At 46.7% G+C, this 19,084-nt stretch overlaps 1 protein-coding gene across 5 annotated transcripts in view; it reads left to right on the top strand.

Annotated features, from left to right (window-relative positions):
- The window catches only part of Grik4 (glutamate ionotropic receptor kainate type subunit 4), a 428,100-nt gene that overhangs the window by 383,740 nt on the left and 25,276 nt on the right, over positions 1-19,084 (top strand). For all 5 annotated transcript variants that reach the window (XM_051156249.1, XM_051156245.1, XM_051156246.1 and 2 more), the window contains 3 exons: positions 152-265; positions 15,381-15,490; positions 18,479-18,652. In XM_051156249.1, coding sequence (XP_051012206.1) covers positions 152-265; positions 15,381-15,490; positions 18,479-18,652 — 398 coding nt within the window. The remainder of the gene's footprint in view (positions 1-151; positions 266-15,380; positions 15,491-18,478; positions 18,653-19,084) is intronic.

The raw sequence follows: 19,084 nt of genomic DNA, 5'->3' as shown, positions 1-19,084 counted from the left end.
GGGTTAGAGATCAGCAGCCTGACTAGAGTAACAGCTTCTCAGCAGGGACAGCCTATGGTTGCTGGTCCCCTGTGTCCTACCTGCTGTGATAGTCTCTCTCTCTCTCTCTCTCTCTCTCTCTCTCTCTCTCTCTCTCTCTGTGTCCTTTCAGAAAGCCGATCTGGCTGTGGCAGGCCTCACCATCACAGCCGAACGTGAGAAAGTGATTGATTTCTCCAAGCCATTCATGACGCTGGGGATTAGCATTCTTTACAGAGTTCATATGGTAAGAGACTTATTTTATAAGCATTTATGCCATTAAAGTTATTTGCATGCAAACACCGAGTTATATGGTAATAATGAATGACTCACAGAAATATTTAGATTTCAAGGCTTAAATGCAAATGCACTGGGCTATTTTTTTCCTCCATCAGCTGCAGAAACTTACAAACAGAAGAGATGGAAAAGTCGCACTTGGGAGCTTTCCAGCAAAGATGGCTGCTGTCTCTAAATAGGAATGGCCAAGAATGCCACTTGGTATATAGTGTGCCAGTGACTGGCCTCACTCAGGCTTTTCCAGGAGATAGGGACCAAAGCTTAGATAAGTCGGCCAGCATGCTCAGGGCTCCTCTGCCTCCAGTGTCCACTCTGGTCGTTCTGGGCATTGGAAGAGTGTGAGGCTGTGGGCTTTGCTTCTCAGTGCTGGTGAATGAAAGCAGAGAGCCAGACCTGCTAAAACGAGGCCTCTACCTTCCTTGTTTGTTTGCTTTTATTAAAGTTTTTTTTTTTCCGGGCTATGAAAAGCATCACAATACATACATAGGAACACAACAGTAGTAAGCCAAGGATGGGCATGGCATCTGGGTGTCTTGCCTAGTGAAAAGAGTGGCAAAGAGTCACCCTGGCTGTGTGCCATCAATCAAATGGGCCATCACTCTGTGACCAGCCAGTAATGGAAACTTCCTTGCTTCCATTTTAAACCAGAAGATTCTTCCTCCCCTCCTTCATCTAAACCACCTCTAGGTGTACAGCTGTCATATAGATCTCCCTGTATTCTAGTCACTTTCAGGGGCCATAATTTAACTGTCACACGTTCTCCAGGATGTAACCTGACACCATGAGGCAAGATGACAGTGGCTCTCATTTATTGAGTACCTCTGTGTCCCCGACACTGTGAGGTAGATTCTAGTTTGGCGATGAATTGTGTCCCTTTAAAATACATGCTGCAAGCCTACGCTCCAGTACCTACACACGCAGCCATCCTTGGAAACAGAGTCCTTTCCAATGTTAGGAAGAGTTAAGATAAAGTCTAGCAGGAGAGACATCCAGAGCCCTCCAAGTCTGGCTCTTGGGAGAGGAGACCCTGTGCACCTTTGCAGCTCCAGCCCGGTTTGCAAAGATGCTGCTTTGGAGGAGAAACAACAATTTGCCAGCGGTCATATCCCTCCTATGTGTAAATCTGAATGCCCCTGGGAATCGAGGAAGGCCAGCATTTGGAGCTGTGGCTTGGTTTCTACAGGACAGAAGTCACTGGGTTGCAGAGCTTGACTTATCAGAGAAGCACTGTTCTCTCCTGGGCTCCCTGGCTGGGAAAAGTGGCCAGAGCATCCAGAAGAAATAAGAGCCAACTGTTAAGCTCCACAGACAGAGACAGAGGCAGTGAGGATGTCATCCCAGCTGTGCCTTGTGGAGCCAGGAGGCTATGATCCTCTGAGCCCATATCCTCCCTTGTCCCAGACAATTGTGGGTAGCTATGATGTGGACTCTGGGTTAGTGCTGAACTGTGTCCTCTTCAAAGTACATGTTGACATCTGAATTCCCAAGATCCAGGCACACGACTTCACAGGGAAATAAAGTTCTTGCCAATGGGTTCTAAAGAGGTGAGGCAGAGCCATGCTGGACTCCTACAGGTCCTTACCCAGTGGCAAGCCAGCATCCTTGAAAAAGAGGAGGATTTGACTGGATGAGGTGGGACATGTCTTAATCCCAGCAGTAGAGAAGCAGAGAGCTCTGTGAGTTTAAGCCCACTCCTCTCTAAACTAGCAAATTCCAGGCCAGTCAAACTTCCTAAGTAAGATCTTGTCTTGAAGACAAAATGTTTAAAGGGATGAAGGATTTAGTCATAGGTGCACAGGGGAGTAGGCCTCGTGGAATCCAGCCCAGAAGCTACAGTGAGATACTTCCATGCCAACAAGCATCAGCAATCACCAGCAACCAGACAGTTTAGGAGAGATGAGAGCCCTCAGCTCGGGCCTTCAGAGAGAGCCAGGCTCTCTGTCACATCAATGGGCCTTCTCTCCTCAGTAACGGGGCGATGACACATTTCTGTTATTGTAAGCCTCCCAGGTGTGGACTCTGTCCTGGCCATCCCAGGAAACTAACACAGTTGTACTGTGCTTATTTTAAAAACAAGGACACGAGTGTGATCAGTCTTAAAAGTAGGTCAAGGACACATGCTTATCACATGTTAATAAGCCAAAGAACACTGGGCCCAGTGGCACATTCCTATAATCCCAGCACTTGAGGAGGCAGAGGCAGATGGATCTCTGTGAGTTCGAGGCCAGCCTGGTCTACAAAGCAAGTCCAGGATGGCCAAAGCTGCAGAGAAACCCTGTCTTGGGAAAAAAAAAAAAAAAAAAAGCCAAAGAACAAGGTGTGAGTTTTATGTAGCCAGCAAACACTCTCACCTGCGCAGTCTTCAGTAACTTCCTGCAGGGTGTACTCACCCTCCCCCACTGGGTCCTCTAAGGGAAAGTGAGTGGATACTAAAACCCATCTTACAGAGCAGGAGAACAAGCTCACACTTGTGGCTATCTCAAGAAAAGGGTTGGAATCCAGGCATCTGACCCCAGGACGGGGATCTTGACTTCCAGCAAGCCCCATGTCTCCAGCTTCCAGAAGAAATGGAGACATACATCTTTCTCTACACTGCACTGGCCAGTGGTAAAAACCCAATCGGGCTGTGGCCTTGACTTGTCAATCCTGAGGAAACTAGAACCCTGATGGTAGCCTGATGACCTCGAGGCAGAGCCCTTTGGCTGGAGGCACCCAACCGTGGGTGTTTCCAGCCTCCGGTACTCAGACCTGGGCTGCTCAGCACAGGACACCACAGTACCAAATTGCAACTTGAAGCAGTTGCTACACCTTAGTCACCCACCGTCTGGATAGTCCAAATGAGATTGTCAACCAAATATTTACTGTCAGGTCCCTCACAAGTCTGTGGCTGTGTTACTCCCCTGAAATACTTCCTGGGACGTTAAGTGTTGTGTGTCAGCTTGCAAGGCTACAGCGTCTCCAGATGTGTGGCCCACCATTAGTCCAGGTGGCTTTTAGGAAGGTATCTCGGAGGTGTGATGACATCTGTAATGAGTTGCCTAGAACTCTTCGGCATAGAGATGCCTCCTTCCAACCTTTGCCTTTGAATCCATTCAGCCTTCCCCCATATGTCTCTGTCCAAAGTCCCCCTTTTATAAGGACGCTCATCATTGTGATGGGGATTTCACCTCACCCCTCCATAACATTGGCAAGGACTCTCTTTTCAAATGAGGTTGCAGAGTGACATATACAAGCTGTGGAAGTTAAGCCCTCAACACTATTTTGAAAGGGACATAAGCCCACCACAAGGTTCTGAGTGGGCTGTGCTCAAATAGTTTACTGCTATAGAAGCAAAAGAGGCTTTCTAAAGAAGGAGCCCTGGCCCAGACCAGACCAGACCAGAGCTCCGCCTAAGACTCTAGCCTGTTGAGATTTTGGACTTACAAACGCCTGTAGTCACATGAGCTAATCCCGTAAAATCAATCTAAATATGATAGACAGGCAGGTGAATGGATGGGTAGATAGGTAGGTGGATAGATAGATGATAGATAGATAGATAGATAGATAGATAGATAGATAGATAGATAGATAGATAATAGGTAGATAGATACATTCACACACATACATGATAGATAGATGGATGGATGGATAGATAGATAGATAGATAGATAGATAGACAGACAGACAGACAGATAGCTTATTTACTCAAAGCTCTATTGCTGTGAAGAGACACCATGACCAGGGCAACTTTATAAAGGGAAATATTTAATTGGGGCTGGCTTACTCTTTTGTCCATTATCATCATGGCAGGAAGCATAGTGGCACACAGGCAGACATGGTGCTAGGGAGGGAACGGAACGTTCTACAGCCAGATCAGCAAGCAGCAGGAACAGAACAAGGCACTGGACCTGGCCTGGGCTTCTGAAGCCCCAAAGCCCACCTGCAGTAGCACGCTTCCTCCAGCAGCAAGGCCACATCTTCTAATCCCTGTCAAGTAGTGCCACTCCTAATGGCCAAGCACTATCGGGGCATTCCTATTCAGACCACCACATAGATATACAGGAAACTGAGAAGTAGATGATATGTAGGCAGATAGGCAGGCAGGCAGACAGACAGACAGACAGACAGAGAAACATGATTTATAGATGATATGATATAATAAAGCTATAGAAATACATAAATATGTATATACCTATATCGTCCATCATTTCTGTTTCTGTGGAGAACCATACCTGACCATCTCCCAGGCCAGTCCAGACTTCCTCCTTTCTCTAGCCCTACCTTGGAGGCTTCAGTACGCCACACAGCTGCTCAGAACTAATTTATAATGGGGCCAAACTGAGTGAAAAAAAAAATGAGTTCTGGCATAAACAACTTGCACTACGCAGACCTGACAGTTTATGCATTTATTCCACAAATATTTACTGAGTACATTCTGTGTGTGAAGCCCTGCGCTTAGAAACTACCAGAAACTCAACTTGTGAGAGAACATTCTTGCCTTGGCTGAGGCAGAAGGGAGCTGGGAAGAGTGTGTGTGCAGTGAGCACAGCTGTAACAGGGTGCTAGCATCTGCCAGGGAGAGTCTGCCACCAGAGCCCCATATAAACTATGCAGAGATGCTGCCTTCAAAATAATAGTACCAATGTGATGAGATTAAGGTTAAATAATGGGTGTTTACTGGCTTGTGAATTTTCTCTGATTGATGGTTATCTTTGAGCAAAAATGTGGCTAATTTGTTCTCATTTATACTCCATAAGGATCTAGAGTCTTTTTCCCCCATGGGATAAGGTCACCTGACTAATGAGTGATTGTCACTAAAAGGTGAGCATCTGGCTGCAGTCAAATTTGTATGTGAAAGTAAAAGTAATTAACTCGGTGTAAATGCCTAGTGAAGAATTGTTTTTACTCATTTATTTATTTTTAACATGAAACCGTGAATTTTTTATGTACTCATGTGGTACCATGTAACACTTCATTACACGTATACATTGCATAGTGTAATCCCAGTTCAGCATAGTTGCAAAAGCCTCCAGAGAGCTGTCAAAATGACTCAGTGATACAGTGCTTGGTATGCAAGCCTAAGGACCTGAGTTCAGATCACCCCAGACCCATGTGAAAACCAGGTGCAGTTGTGTCATCTTTGGTGTGTTGAGTAAGAAAGCTCCCATAGGTTTATATACTTGCATGCTTAGTCACCAGGGGGTAGGGCTGTTTGAGAAAGAGATATGTTACTGGGAGTTGGCTTTGAAGTTTAAAAAGTCCATGCCAGGCTGTCTCCCCACCCCTGACCCTCCCCGCCCCTCTCTGCCTGATGCCTGTGCATCAGTGTGTAAAGCTCTCAGCTACTGCTCTGACACACATGCCTGTCTGCTTCCCACCATGATGATAATGGACTAACCCCATGAAACTGTAAGCCAGCCCCAACTGAATGCTTTCTTTTCTAAGAGTTGCCGTGGTCACAGTATCTCTTCACAGCATCTGCATTCCAGTGCTGTGGAAGTGGGAACAGGTAGACTACAGGGGCTCATAGGCTAGCCACTTTGGTTGAAACAATGAGCTCCAGGTCAGTGAGAGATTATCCCCAAAGCAAACTGGAGAGTGATGAAAGAACATGCCCAACAGCAGCATCTGGCCTCCACATGTGCGTGCATGGGCAAACACATACTACACCACACAGACACACACACACACATACTACACACCACACACACTACGTACACACCACACACACTCACTACATACACACCACACACACAAACACACAATACATACACACCACACATAATACACATACACACTACATACACACCACACACACACACACACACACACACACACACACACACACACAGACACATACACACCACACATAATACACATACACACTACATACACACCACACACACACACACACAGACACACACACACAGACACACACACACAGCCTCCAGAAGAGTAAGTGGTGGCTAGAATGTTTCTGAAACTTAAAAATTATCAGAAACAATTTGTGAACTTCCAACACTTTTCAGATTGTTTTGAATGTATGTCATTAAATATCCATTATGGAATATTTTTCATATTCCTAACATCACAGAATAATCTGTTGCTGCTCAGCCATCTATCTATAAGACAAAAATCAGAGCCTTCCTGCTAATTGACACACCAGCTACGGCATCTGGCTTTGGCACTGGTACTGTTGACTGGCTGGACTCCATTCCTAGCACCCGAGTCACCATTGTCTCCTGCTGTTGCTGTCACCTCTCTATCACCTTGACTAAAAGCTGGCTACACCCTTCCTCTCTCTCCGTCTCCTTGCATTCTCCCTAGACAATGCCACTGTGACCCTGGACTTGTCACTGAACCCCAGCAGCATATATCTCATATATAGCTCCTCCCCTCCACCTGCCTAGCTATAGACAACCCCAACAGCATTACAAGCTGGTTGAGACAGTAAGAAAGGGCTTCCTTTCAGTAGGACGGATTTAAATTGTATCTAAGGAAGAACTTCCTGACAGAGAAAACTATTGAGGAAGCTTGCCCAGAGGGTCTGCTGCCCTGAGATATTTGGAGACTGTGTCTGAGTAATCTCATTCAGCAAACTGGTCTTTCTCCCTCTCTCCCATCACAGATAATAGCACCTCCATTCAGTGACCCTAGCTGACCCCTCTCTGTTCACTCCCCAACAGTTCTCAAAGTCCCAGTAATTTCCATTTCTTCTGCTTCTCTCTAATCTCAGCGGCTGTCACTACAGTGGCTTAGATTCTCCTCAATGGAAAAGTGTCTCTTATTCTCTTACTGTCCCAACCAAAGTCATCATCAGCATTCAGTAAGAAATAATGGCGAAACTCGTGGACTCAAGCCTGGTTGCCTGCAGTTGATGCTGGATCTGACAGTTATTAGCTGCTACACATCGCATGTGCCTCAGTTTCTTCCTCTATAGAAATGAGCTGTCATGAAGCTTAAATGAGGAAACATATGCAATGCTCTCAGAACAGTGCCTGCTGCATGAACAAGGGAATGTTCATGAGCGTATGTAGTAGAAACAGGAGAATTGCTCCTCACTTCATTCCAGCCCTCATACTGCAGCCTGAGAGTTGCTCACTTGATTGCTTGATTGTCTCACAAATCTAATTATATCAACCTCATCGTTTGACTCATTTACCAGCTGTCCAAACTCCTAGCATGGTCTACTGTTACAACAGCCTCCCCTCACCTTCTTATCTAGGTTCACACTCATCCTCTCTCCTCTCAGCCACAGAACAAAGCAATCCGCCCTTCTATACCCAGCTCAAATGTCAGATGCTCTCCCCCTCCCTCCCTCTCTCTTTCTCTCAGCGGCTGCACTTTCATGTTGTATTCAAGTATTCTTCCCCACCTTTTCTTAACAAGACCCCAGTATGGGGTACCTTAAGGGGAAGCTCCTATGTTTCCAGCTTAGAAATTTAGATAGGACTTTTGATTTGGAAAATGTGATTGTTCTAAACATATAGCATTACTTGCTAGGAATGAAAAGAAAAATGGGAAGGAGAGAGGGAAGACTGAAGCCCATATCCAGTAGTCCTTGATCAGTGAGCACCATCTCCTCAGTAGGGCAACACTGAGCCCCAGAAACCTCAACTTGTGCTACGGAGGTCCAGTATGCCAGACAAAAGAATGAATAGATTTATTTTTATTTTTGTCATTGCTGTTCCTTATCCCAACTGGTCTTAAGAATAGAAACAAAGTAAAGGCAGATATACATCATCCATCCGTGCAGGGCCATACCTGCCACCTGAACATATTGCTCTCTTCCCCAGTGTCGGCATCCTACACGGAGCACACAGCATCTGTATTAGTTACTTTTCTTCCTGCTGTGGCACAGTCCCAGACAAAGCAACCAAGGAGGGAAAGGAAGGCTTATTTTGGCACATAGCTTGAGAACGGCATCCATAACATCAGGGAGGGTCTGACAGCAGAAATGTGAGGCAGCTCATCACGTATCTGCAATCAAGAAGCAGAGAGAGATGGATACCAGTGGCCTTCCTTTTGTCTTTTCTTTTATTAAGTCTGAGTCTCTCACCCATGAGATGGCCCCATTCACATTTAGAGCAGGGCCTCCCTCCTCAGCTAAAAGTCTCTAGAAATACCCTCACCTTTGCAGAGCTGTGTCTCTCAGGGGGATTGTAAATCTAGTCAAACTGTTGGTGGAGGTTCGCCATCCCAGAATGCACCTGAGAAAGCATCAAGGTCCTTGTCTGGGATTAGGTGTGATTCTAAGCCCTGCACTCATAGCTGGGCCTTAGAATCCGGGGTGGCCTTGATACTTCCAAGATGGCACTCGGGTGGATGGAGCTCAAGGCCTGTGAATCCCCTGGCAAATTAACCCATTTCTTTTTAATGAGGAGTTCAGGGTTTAGTCTAGCAATCTCTTTCCAAGGGGATTTTGTCTTCAAGGGTTTTGAGGTACTAATGCATACTGTGGGTTCTCAACTATATGTGAGAAGAGGAGAGAACAGCTTCGAAAAAAAACATATTTGACAGAGTATATCTTTTTTTCCCTTGCTGCAACAATTTACCTCATGATGTTTTTGCTCAGACTAATGTTAAAGTAAGTTTGTGCTCCTCAAGCACTCCCTGTGTGTTGTAGCAAGGTATTATTGGAATGTGCCAGAACCTAACCTGGGAATTCAACACTTGGCCCACTTAACCCCCAAATGGGTAAATTTCATTTAAATAATTTCATGTTGGCTTCTTCAGGGAGGTTGGATTGATGTCTAAGATACAGCATGTTGTCGCGCAGCTCTTGATTTATGAGGTACTTCTACACAGGCTCAGGCTGAGTGCAGCACTGCCGGGAATAGGTGGGATGGTTTCTAATGCAAGGAGCAGGAGGCCAGAGCCTTGTAGGCCTGGTCATGAGCACTGTAGCAGGCACTGAAACCAGGTCTCCAGTCTCCAGGTCCAAAATGCTTTCAAGTACTTGTCCCATGCTGTAGTTTGGATATGTCTCCCATGGTAAAGGACATACATTGATTTGATGCTTGTTTATGGTCTTTTCCTATCTGAGGACTCAATCTGTGAGATTAGTGCTGCCACAGAAGGTCCCCAGCCAGCCTGAGTGGCTGAGACTCCTTGGGTAGGAAAGTTCCATGGTCTTTTTCTTTCCTTTGCGCTCAGCTAGAATCTTTTCTCTCAAGAAAACTAATAAAAGAAAAAGGGAAATAACCAGATGTGTGTTGGTTTGAATGACAACGGCCTCCATGGACTCATATGTTTGAATGCTTGGTCCTCAGTTAGTAGAACTGTTTGGCCAGGATTAGAGGGTGTGGCCTTGTGGGAGTAGATGTATTACTGGGGGTGGGCTTGGGGTCTTAAAGGCCAGTACCAGGCCTAGTGACTTTGTCTCTCTATATGTCTGTCTTTGTCTCTCTGTCTGCCTGCCTATCTATCTATCTATCTATCTATCTATCTATCTATCTATCTCTATCTCTATCTCTATCTCTATGTGCTGCTGCCTGCAGATCAGGATATGAAGCACTCAGCACCATACCTTACCTGCATGCTGCCATGATGATCATGGACTAACCCCTCGGAAATTGTAATCAAGACCCGAGTAAATGTTTTCTTTACTTTGGTCATGACGTCTCTTCACAACAATGGAACAGTAACTAAGACAGGCAGTAATTAAAAAGTAAGAGAAATAAATGGCAACACAGAGTTAATGCCTGGCGTTTGTTGGATATGTTATCTGTTTTCCAGGATGGTCTGTTGCATCTCAGAATATCTATCTAGGAACATGGAAAATAGCTCCAAGCCAGCCACTGAGTCACTTCTAGCTTAATATTCTATTCTAAGGAGGTAAAAAAATGAATTATGTCCAAGTCCCTAAAGCTGAGTGACTTCATAGCACTTCAATAGGCTTATAGATCCCTGGACAGATAGTCATGCTAATAGTGGCAGCATGGTGAGCTGCTCCCTCAAGCAGCCCAGGTTGTCACATCAGCATTGTTTTACTAACACCCATGTTCATCCTTCATGTGAATCATGGTGTTTTGCTTTTATGGAAGAAAAAAAAAAGACACCAAGAGATGGTGAGTGGTACCACTCAGTGAGCCAAGGTTGATGCTAGGATGGGAACTCGGGTGTCTCCAAGAGAGACCTCCAAGTCATGAAGTAAGAATAGATAGGCTGACATGTGAGATATATTGACAACCAACTGTCTAGGGGTTTTATGTGAAAGGGAAGTAGCTGCTTTCTTTCTTTATCCTCCTGGCCTTAAAGGCAGAGTATACACTAAGCCTCACTATACAAGAAACATACTGCAGATTAACCGGATGAGCTTTTACAGTCACATATAACTTCCTCTGCCTCTCCAAGGCTGTTACAGGTAAACCATTTCTTTCCCCTTTCCACCCTAAAGGATGTTTTATTGACCACTGACCATTCCTACCAGTTGCCTGTCTAACAAGAAACTGCCCTGTAAACTGCCATTAAGTTCTACAGACACTCAAAAGTACACGGAAGATGTGCCCACCCTTGTCAGGGATATGCTGGAGACATGGGGCCCCGGGGAGAAGGAGAGTTGATGTCCCTGGTGCAATGTACAGAGAAAGAGCATGAGGCACACTTCCCTTCCACAGTTCTGAGAGTAGCTGTCACGCGCTTGCTTCATTCTTTGGGAAAGCTGAAGTGGAACAGAGTCCTAAGTATTGGAATCAGAGGCAGGCATAATGACAAGTGGCTGTGATCCCAGCACTCAAGAGGCAGAGACAAGAAGATCATAAGTTTGAAGTCACTACACAGTGAGTTCAAGTCCAGTCTAGGCTACTTGTCTCAGTTATCAAAACAAAGAAAAGAGAATCACTGGCTTCCGAGATCCATCCTTTCATGGTGAATGCTGGTTTGCCCTAGCTGCTTCCTGCGAGAGTTCTGGAGAACCTTTGTGACTCAGGTGACTCCACAGGGACTTGGAGAATTAGGGAAAGTGGTTGTGGCCATATGGCCTCCTCCTTCCTCAAGCATCTTCATCCTGTGTCAGCATGAGACAGAAAGTAATATTTCTGTCCACTAGGGGAAAGTATCAGTGTAAAAGGAAGACCTCCCTCCTCTGTCACAGGCCGTCCTTTCATTGCTTCCTGCCATTAGAGAGAGAAAAGACATGGCCCCTGGCCATATCTTTAGTTCTCGCCATAGCCCTACACAGTCAGATTTATTGTTACCTCCAAGTTACTAAGAGTACACAGACCCAGAGGTGAAGTAGCTAATCTTAGTGAACTAACAGATGTTTAAGAATAAAAGGAAGAATGGACATATTTCATATGGGAATGTCTGCTGCCATAATGCAATTCAAACAACCTCCACAAACCAGGACCATGAGCTAGTTGGTGACCAATCTTTTATGGCTCTCTTATCACCAACGTTACAAACTCTGGTCAGGTCAGATTGAAGCATAGTCCAAAAGCCAAGATAACTGCTTCTAATTTTCAATCCCACCACTAGGACTTGTCCTGTCCTTGACCTCTGAGGCACAGATCTATGACTACGGCTATATATATATAGAGAGAGATGGATACATAAAGCATTACATTTAGAATGGTTGCATCCACCAAAAGGAACTGGCTCCATTGCAGTCAGCAGTTCTATTGATTGTATAGATCAATACAAATGCCTATAAAACAACAGGGTCACAATAAATGATGATGAGGATAGATAAATAACATTCATGAGTACCTTAACTGGGTAGGACCAAGTAAATCAGGATTCTCCTGGCACTGGGTGGAAGGGCTGGGATTAATTAGAGAGTTTATTGGAGCGAGTTGCAAAAATTAAGAGTCGAACAAGACATGGTACAGCTGCCACAAGAATGAAGTGGTGCAGCGTGCCGATGGCACAGCTTGATGAGTGAGTACCAGGGAAATTGAAGCCATCACAGTGATTTGAATGAGACACTTAGCTTCCCCGGCTCCCAGTTCTTCCGTCTGTCAGCATGGAAAACTGGGTATTGAAATCAAGAGCACAGAGTGAGGTACCGAGTCTTTTCAGAAGACATGTTGTCACCCTCACACATCTTCTGAGTTCAGAAACAGTTAGTATTCCGAAGAAATGCTTGTGGCATGTGACCATGATTTGTTCCAAGTCCCACTGACTAGGGTGTTCCCTGGGAAGAAAGCAATTTAGACATCCACCTAGGAAACATGGTTGACATTTGCAATCTGGCAAGGGACATGCTTCCTTTGCTGTCATCTCAACAGTGTGGCTCAGCCTAAATCTAGAACCAGATCTCAAATGACTGCCCAGGTCTCGCTCTTCAGGATGGTGTCAGACAAATGTTGGTGAAATCAGACCTTACTGATGGCTTCCTAAGGAGGCCATGTTTACATCTTGTTTCTTGTTTGTGTGATGTGCTACGTCTTACAACCCAAGTCTCTAGGAGTTTTTCTCATGGCTCCGCATCATTTCTTATCATCCCTAACTATATATGGCAACTTTAAATAGTGCTGCCATCTCCCTTGGGTTCACTGTTTGGGATAAAATCAGGTATAGATTTCTGACATGGTACAGCTAATGGGACTTCAGATCCAGAAAGCAGCAGTAAAAGTGCGCCCCCCCCCACCTCCTGGCTACCTCTCAGCTGGAAGACAGAGTAAAACAGTCCTGACAGGCCACGTAGAATCCACATACATTTATCTGGAGACAGTCTGGAAATAAGAAAAACGCCAAGAGTGGCCCAAGCTAGTGATCTCTGCTGCGGTAGAAGCGCGGACAAGGTGGTCTCCTTCGAGTCCATCTTCTAGGTGGCTTCTTCGTGCCCCACATCTTCCTGTGTCTGCCACTGGTTTTGAGGGTGTTGAATAAGACAGCCATCCTGTGATAGGCACTGGAATGAGCATCCGGGGACCCAGATTTCGCCAGCCCCCCCGCCCATTCCTGAAGCTCTTGTTTCTTGTTCGAAGGTTTATGTAATGATGGGACCAAACACACTCATGGTCTGGCCTCTATCCTGCCCTCTTCCCCCTGTTCTTTTCTCTCAGTTACTGCCCTCTGCTTCTCATCCAGGCTCATTTTCCCAACCATTCTGATCAAGTGTTCTGTGTACATCAAAGATTGGTGTACTGTGAGGAAGTATACTTGAACTCTCCCTGGCCTGTGCTATACAGGCAGAGAAAATGACTTTTATAAAAGGCTGCCTAAGAGGTTCTGGTCACATTGTTGGAAGGCTGTCACAGGGCGGGTGGTGAACCATTGGCGTCTTCTGTGTGTCCCCCTTTGAGCCATAGTCCCCTTCGGGGAAAGTAAAATTCTTCCCTGGGTGGGTGGGTTGAGGATGTTCCTCCTGGCTCCTGAGAGAAAGGACGAGAAGCCACCCAGAAAAACTAAAGTTACCGGGAAACAGGGCCTTGCAGGTTCTATGCGGTCATTCGGCACTGTCTCTCTCGCTGTCACACAGAAGGCTATGGGGGCCGACACCGGCACTGAGAGGTGCTCAGGTCCTTGTAGCTTCTTGTGACTAGTGTTAACTCAGAGACCTGGTTGGGTTTAGTCAGTGCTGATGCAGGTATTTTTGCTTTTGTTTCCCTGGGACCCCAGAGTAAATAAGACACACTTGGAATTCAGATGGTAGGTGCTGTTACGACTGATATACTCTTAAGTGCTAGAGGGGGTCTTCTCATAGAACGGCTGAAGGTAATACTGACTTCTAGTTCCGTCCACTGACTGCCTGGATTCCCGAGATCATAAAATCACAGTGGTTCTGCTTTAAATTGCCCTTAGACAGCGTCTAGCTCGGTGCTTTTGTAGTAAATAGAAGAAGCAAAGCTGACACAGGGACGGGGCTGGAGAGAGCACACCCCATCTGCAGTAGCAACCACCGCTCAGCTCCCATGCTACCAGATCAGCTAGGACAGTGGGCCTTCCTCACCCTATGACCCTTTAATACAACTCCTCGTGTTGTGATGATCACCAGCCATAAAAGTATTTTTGTTGTTGCCTCAGAACTCTAGTTTTGCTACTGTTTCGGATTGTAATGTAGACACCTGATGGCCTTAGGCAATCCTGGTGAAAGGGTCGTTGCGTCCCAAAGAGGTCACAACCCACAGGTTGAGACTAGGTGCTCATTCTGATGTAGGGTGTCATTTCCTTCAGAAAGATAGGCACATAGGTGTCTGTGTGTGTGTGTGTGTGTGTGTGTGTGTGTGTGTGTGTGTGTGTGTGAACTTTTTAAAATACTGGCAAAGAATAAAAACTGAAATACTCACTGCAGGGTAACAAAGCAAGCCTGTGGCTTTCGGAAAGTGGGTCTGATCTCGCCCATCTCTAGCTGAGGCCAGACAGGATCAGGGGCTTGCCCAGGACCGTACAGCTGAAAATGTAGCAGACACTTTGGCATTGTCTTCAGCGTTCTAGTCTGCTTTCTTGTGAGACATTGGGAACTTGGCACCTATTTTCGCTTTCTGGCTCCGCCCTCTGGAGTAGCGTATCATGGTGTGAGGGGGACAGGATGGCAACTTTGAGATAGAAGATGTGTCTCTAAATCTTCCATTTGCTACGTTCTAACTTTGGGTGCATATCTTCGGCTTTGGTTTCTTCACTAATAAAATGAACATAATTTCAGCTGAGACCCTCAGGGCTATGTCAAAACTTAACACGAGTGTTTCCGATGTCTGAGAACACTGTACACAGCAAAAAGCCAAGGACACCTACTATACTGACCCTCTCAAGAGGAAGATATAGATGTTAAAGAAAGATGCTAAGGTCCAACCCTCACACAGCAATCCAAGCTCACAGGTTCTCCTGAGCCCTGAGAACAGAGGCAAGTGTCATAGGTATCAAGGGCTGGCAGATTTGCCCAGCACAAAGCTCCTCATCCCAGGAAGAGACAGGGCCACACTGATGCTCAGTTTCACCTGTAGCTCAGGGTTTACAAGGTGTTCAGAACAGTCCCAGCTCCACCACCATCCCTGGCATCATTAGAATCACCCATAGGGTCCCCCCCCCCCGCCCCACCACCAAAAAATGCTAGGATCAAAACCAACGCTCACGCAGTACCCTGCCCAAAGCCATTTTGACTGACTATGTATAGTGACTCTTATTTTCATCTCCATTTTCAGGGACGCAGACCGGGCTATTTCTCCTTTCTGGACCCCTTTTCTCCAGGAGTCTGGCTCTTCATGCTTCTAGCTTATCTGGCTGTCAGCTGTGTCCTCTTCCTGGTGGCTCGGTAAGGCACTCTTCCCTTCTCTTCTCTGTCCTCACACCACCACCTTGTGTCCACTCTGGGAACTGCATGGGGCGGGTGGTGGTGGTAGTGATTGGTGGTGGGAGTGGTGGTGGTGGTGGTGGTGGGAGGAGATGGTTTAGCAGACCGTGGTGCCAAATAGAGATGGGAGAGGGACTGGGGGCCTGAAATGTTCTCTGCCCAGCTGTCAACCTCACACTACCATCCCATCTGTCCATGCATGTGTTCACTGCCATGCACAATGTGGACAGGTTTGCTTGACTGGATTTGGTTTTGTACTCTAGCCTCCTGCATCCTCCCAGCCACCCGCCCCAACTTGTGTAGAAGCTTTGGGAAGGGAAGGGGGTTGACAGGAAGATGACTCTAATTATACATGGTGCATTTGGCTACCCTGGCATCTGTCTTTGCCAGGATCTGCCATAAAGTGCTGAATGACAAGAAATGGAGCCTGCAAATCCAGACAGAGTGCAGGGGGGAGAGGGGGAGCTAGAGGCCACAGTGACACGGGCCAGGGAGAACGCCTCCTCTGCAGAGGCTGGCTCTTCCGAGGATAGCAGGCAACCTAAGAAGGTACATTTGTGCACAGTATTGGGTTGGGAGAAATGGTCAGGATCAGGGACTAGGGAGAATTAGCCTTCCCTTGTCCCCAGATGCTAGGAACTATTCCTGGCTATATGGAAGAACTCTTGGGTGTCCCTCCGAATGTACATAGATGAAGTTGTTTGTGCCCGAGCTAAGGTAACCTGGACGTCAGGACAAGCCGCCTTCCACCCACTCAAGTCCCCACCACTCACTCAACCCTCAGTTCACCATAGCGGACTGTTGAGTGGGAATGGAGAACAGCTCAGAATGAGCTAGAAATCTGACAGAGGCTCTGTTGCAAATGGCTCCTTGAGCCGGGCGGTGGCAGCGCACACCTTTAATCCCAGCCCTCGGGAGGCAGAGGCAGGCGGATCTCTGTGAGTTCGAGGCCAGCCTGGTCCACAAAGTGAGTCCAGGACAGCCAAGGCTACACAGAGAAATACTGTCTCGAAAAACTAAAAAACAAACAGACAAACAACAACAACAAACCCCAAAAACAAACAAAAAAAAGCAAATGGCTTCTCTTTGTTTCCAGATCCCAGCATCAGGGCTAGCTCATCCTTTGTCCCATGCTCCATCTCTTTGAGAAGGTCTTCTGGAGGTTGTATTCCTTCTATGGATTGGGGAGCCTATGCTCTTTCCTCTCAGGAAAGGCAACAAGAATGGACTGAGCCTCACAGGTCCCCAGTGTGCCTCTTCCCGTAGTGATCAAAGGCCAAATCAAACAGCCTCCATGACCACCTAGTAGTCTTCAAAGACATCAAGTTCGCTACTTGTGTGCCACCCACCCCTCTTGGCCCCATAGGCATCGCCACTGTCAAGTATCTGTTGTCAGTGACAGCTGGCAAGGCGCGGGAGCTCGCGTGCTGTCTGACACTTCCGCTCTCCACTTCACAGCACTGTCTGTTGCTGTGTTTAGGAAGCTGTCTGTGAGATCCAGGCTCTGCTGCTCTGAGAGTCTCTTTGGCCCCCTGTGGCTGAGCCTGTATGTGTGGACAGTTGGTGCTAGTGGAGTCTGCGCAGTTTTCAAGTCACCTCTAAGGCTCTAAAATGGCTCTTAGGGCTTTGCTATTGTTCAGACACACGCGCCCGACTCAACTAAAGCTGCACCAATGGGCTCCCACACCCTTCTCTGTGGCCGCCATACCCACACACTGACTCAACTAAAGATGCACTAATGAGCTCCCACACCCTTCTCTGTGGCTGCCATACCCACATGCTGCCCCAAATCTGGCATTAGCTAAAAACAAACAACAACAACGATGATGATGACAACAGCAACAACAGAAAATGTGTTTGTCTATCATGGTAGGAGACGAGGCAGAAGGATTCCCATGAGTTTGAGTTTAACCTGGGCTATGTAGTGAGTTCCAGGCCAGCCGTGGTGAGAGTAAGACCCTGTCACAAAGGATGAAAAGGCTAAACATATGACGGCATATCTGTATGCTAGGCCAACATGGGATAACCTGCTCTAGGGCAATGGTTTGCCAATGGGTTCTGTGGAGTTGCAAAGGCTTGTGGGAGCTCTCAGACACATGTGGGCATTGAGAACCCTGAAGCCCCAGTGCTTCTTCAAACAGAAAGGCTGTACTTTCGTCTCTCATATGTTGTAGGTGAGGTTTTAGAGCAGCAAAATGAAACTCCAGGCACCCATGCCCATGCCAGCTCATCACCAGAGCCACCTCGCAGCAGGGGGCAGTGCTCAGACTTGGACCTCTGCATCTCTAAGGCTGGGATCTAGGATACTGCATCTGAGAAGAGGGAGTCGGTGGCTGTCACTGTGGATACTGACCTGGTGCCATCCACATCACTCAGGACCTTACAGGCTTTTAGCTCATACAATTCACAGGCTTGTTGCACAGGGACTTTCTTTCTTTCTTTCTTTCTTTCTTTCTTTCTTTCTTCCTTTCTTCCTTTCTTTCTTTCTTTCTTTCCAAGCCTTCCTGGCAATTCTGATATAGCCCAGGGTGTGAGAACTAGGTTTAGGTTGAGGATTATTAAGCCATGGCCCTATGGAACCCTGGGAATGTTCTCTGGTCTCTGGGAATTCACCATCAAAGAACAAGGACCCTTCCAGACTGCCCACCCCTGATGCTCACAACTTTCTGTCAAAGGCATCATTTTTAGTCATTTTAAACAATGGAGTTCAACATCTGAGTTTACTTAGGGGAGAAAGATATTTATTTGAATAATTAAATACAAATAGTTTGAGAAGTACCAACCTGGTCCAATCCCCATGGGAAAAAGAAATCCAAGAATCTAAGTACAGCAAAGGGAAGTAAGTAGCTGACCTATCACACAGGTATAGCCAGGAAGATGAGCTGTGCCCCTTCCCAGCATCCCATGTCTACCCTTCTCACCACAGGAATGTGGTCTTCTCTCCTGCAGGTTAACTCCTTATGAATGGTACAGTCCACATCCTTGTGCACAGGGCCGGTGTAACCTCCTGATCAACCAGTACTCCCTAGGCAACAGCCTCTGGTTTCCAGTTGGAGGCTTCATGCAGCAAGGCTCCACCATCGCTCCTCGCGCCTTGTCCACCCGCTGTGTTAGTGGAGTCTGGTAAGGCCCCATAGCAGACATAGGGCTAGGGGTTTGGGTGGTGGTGATGGCACATGGCCTTAATCCTTGCACTCAGAAGGTAGAAGCATATGGCTTCCTAAATTTGAGGCCAGTTTGGTCTATAGAGGGAGTTCCAGGATAGCTTCAGCCACACAGAGGAATCCTGTATGGGTTCCAAACAGATCTGCCCTTTCTGATGGCAAGGAGAACAACCAGGAAGATCTGCCTTACCAGGCAGACCCTAGCAGGAAGCCTTACAAGTCCTGTCTCTAGAGTCTGGATACAGAAGAAAGCCAAGACTAAAGAAAGGAAAGAAAGGAAGGAAGGAAGGAAAAAAGAAAAAACAAAGGAAACAATCTTGATCATTTATAGCAAAACAAACTCTTGACCTGAAGGATGACTGAGATTGAGTGGCTGGGCCAAGAGAAAGCA

The sequence above is a fragment of the Acomys russatus genome, chromosome 14 (genome assembly GCF_903995435.1).
Source record: "Acomys russatus chromosome 14, mAcoRus1.1, whole genome shotgun sequence".
Taxonomy (NCBI): domain Eukaryota; kingdom Metazoa; phylum Chordata; class Mammalia; order Rodentia; family Muridae; genus Acomys; species Acomys russatus.
This window is presented reverse-complemented; position numbering and strand designations above follow the sequence as displayed.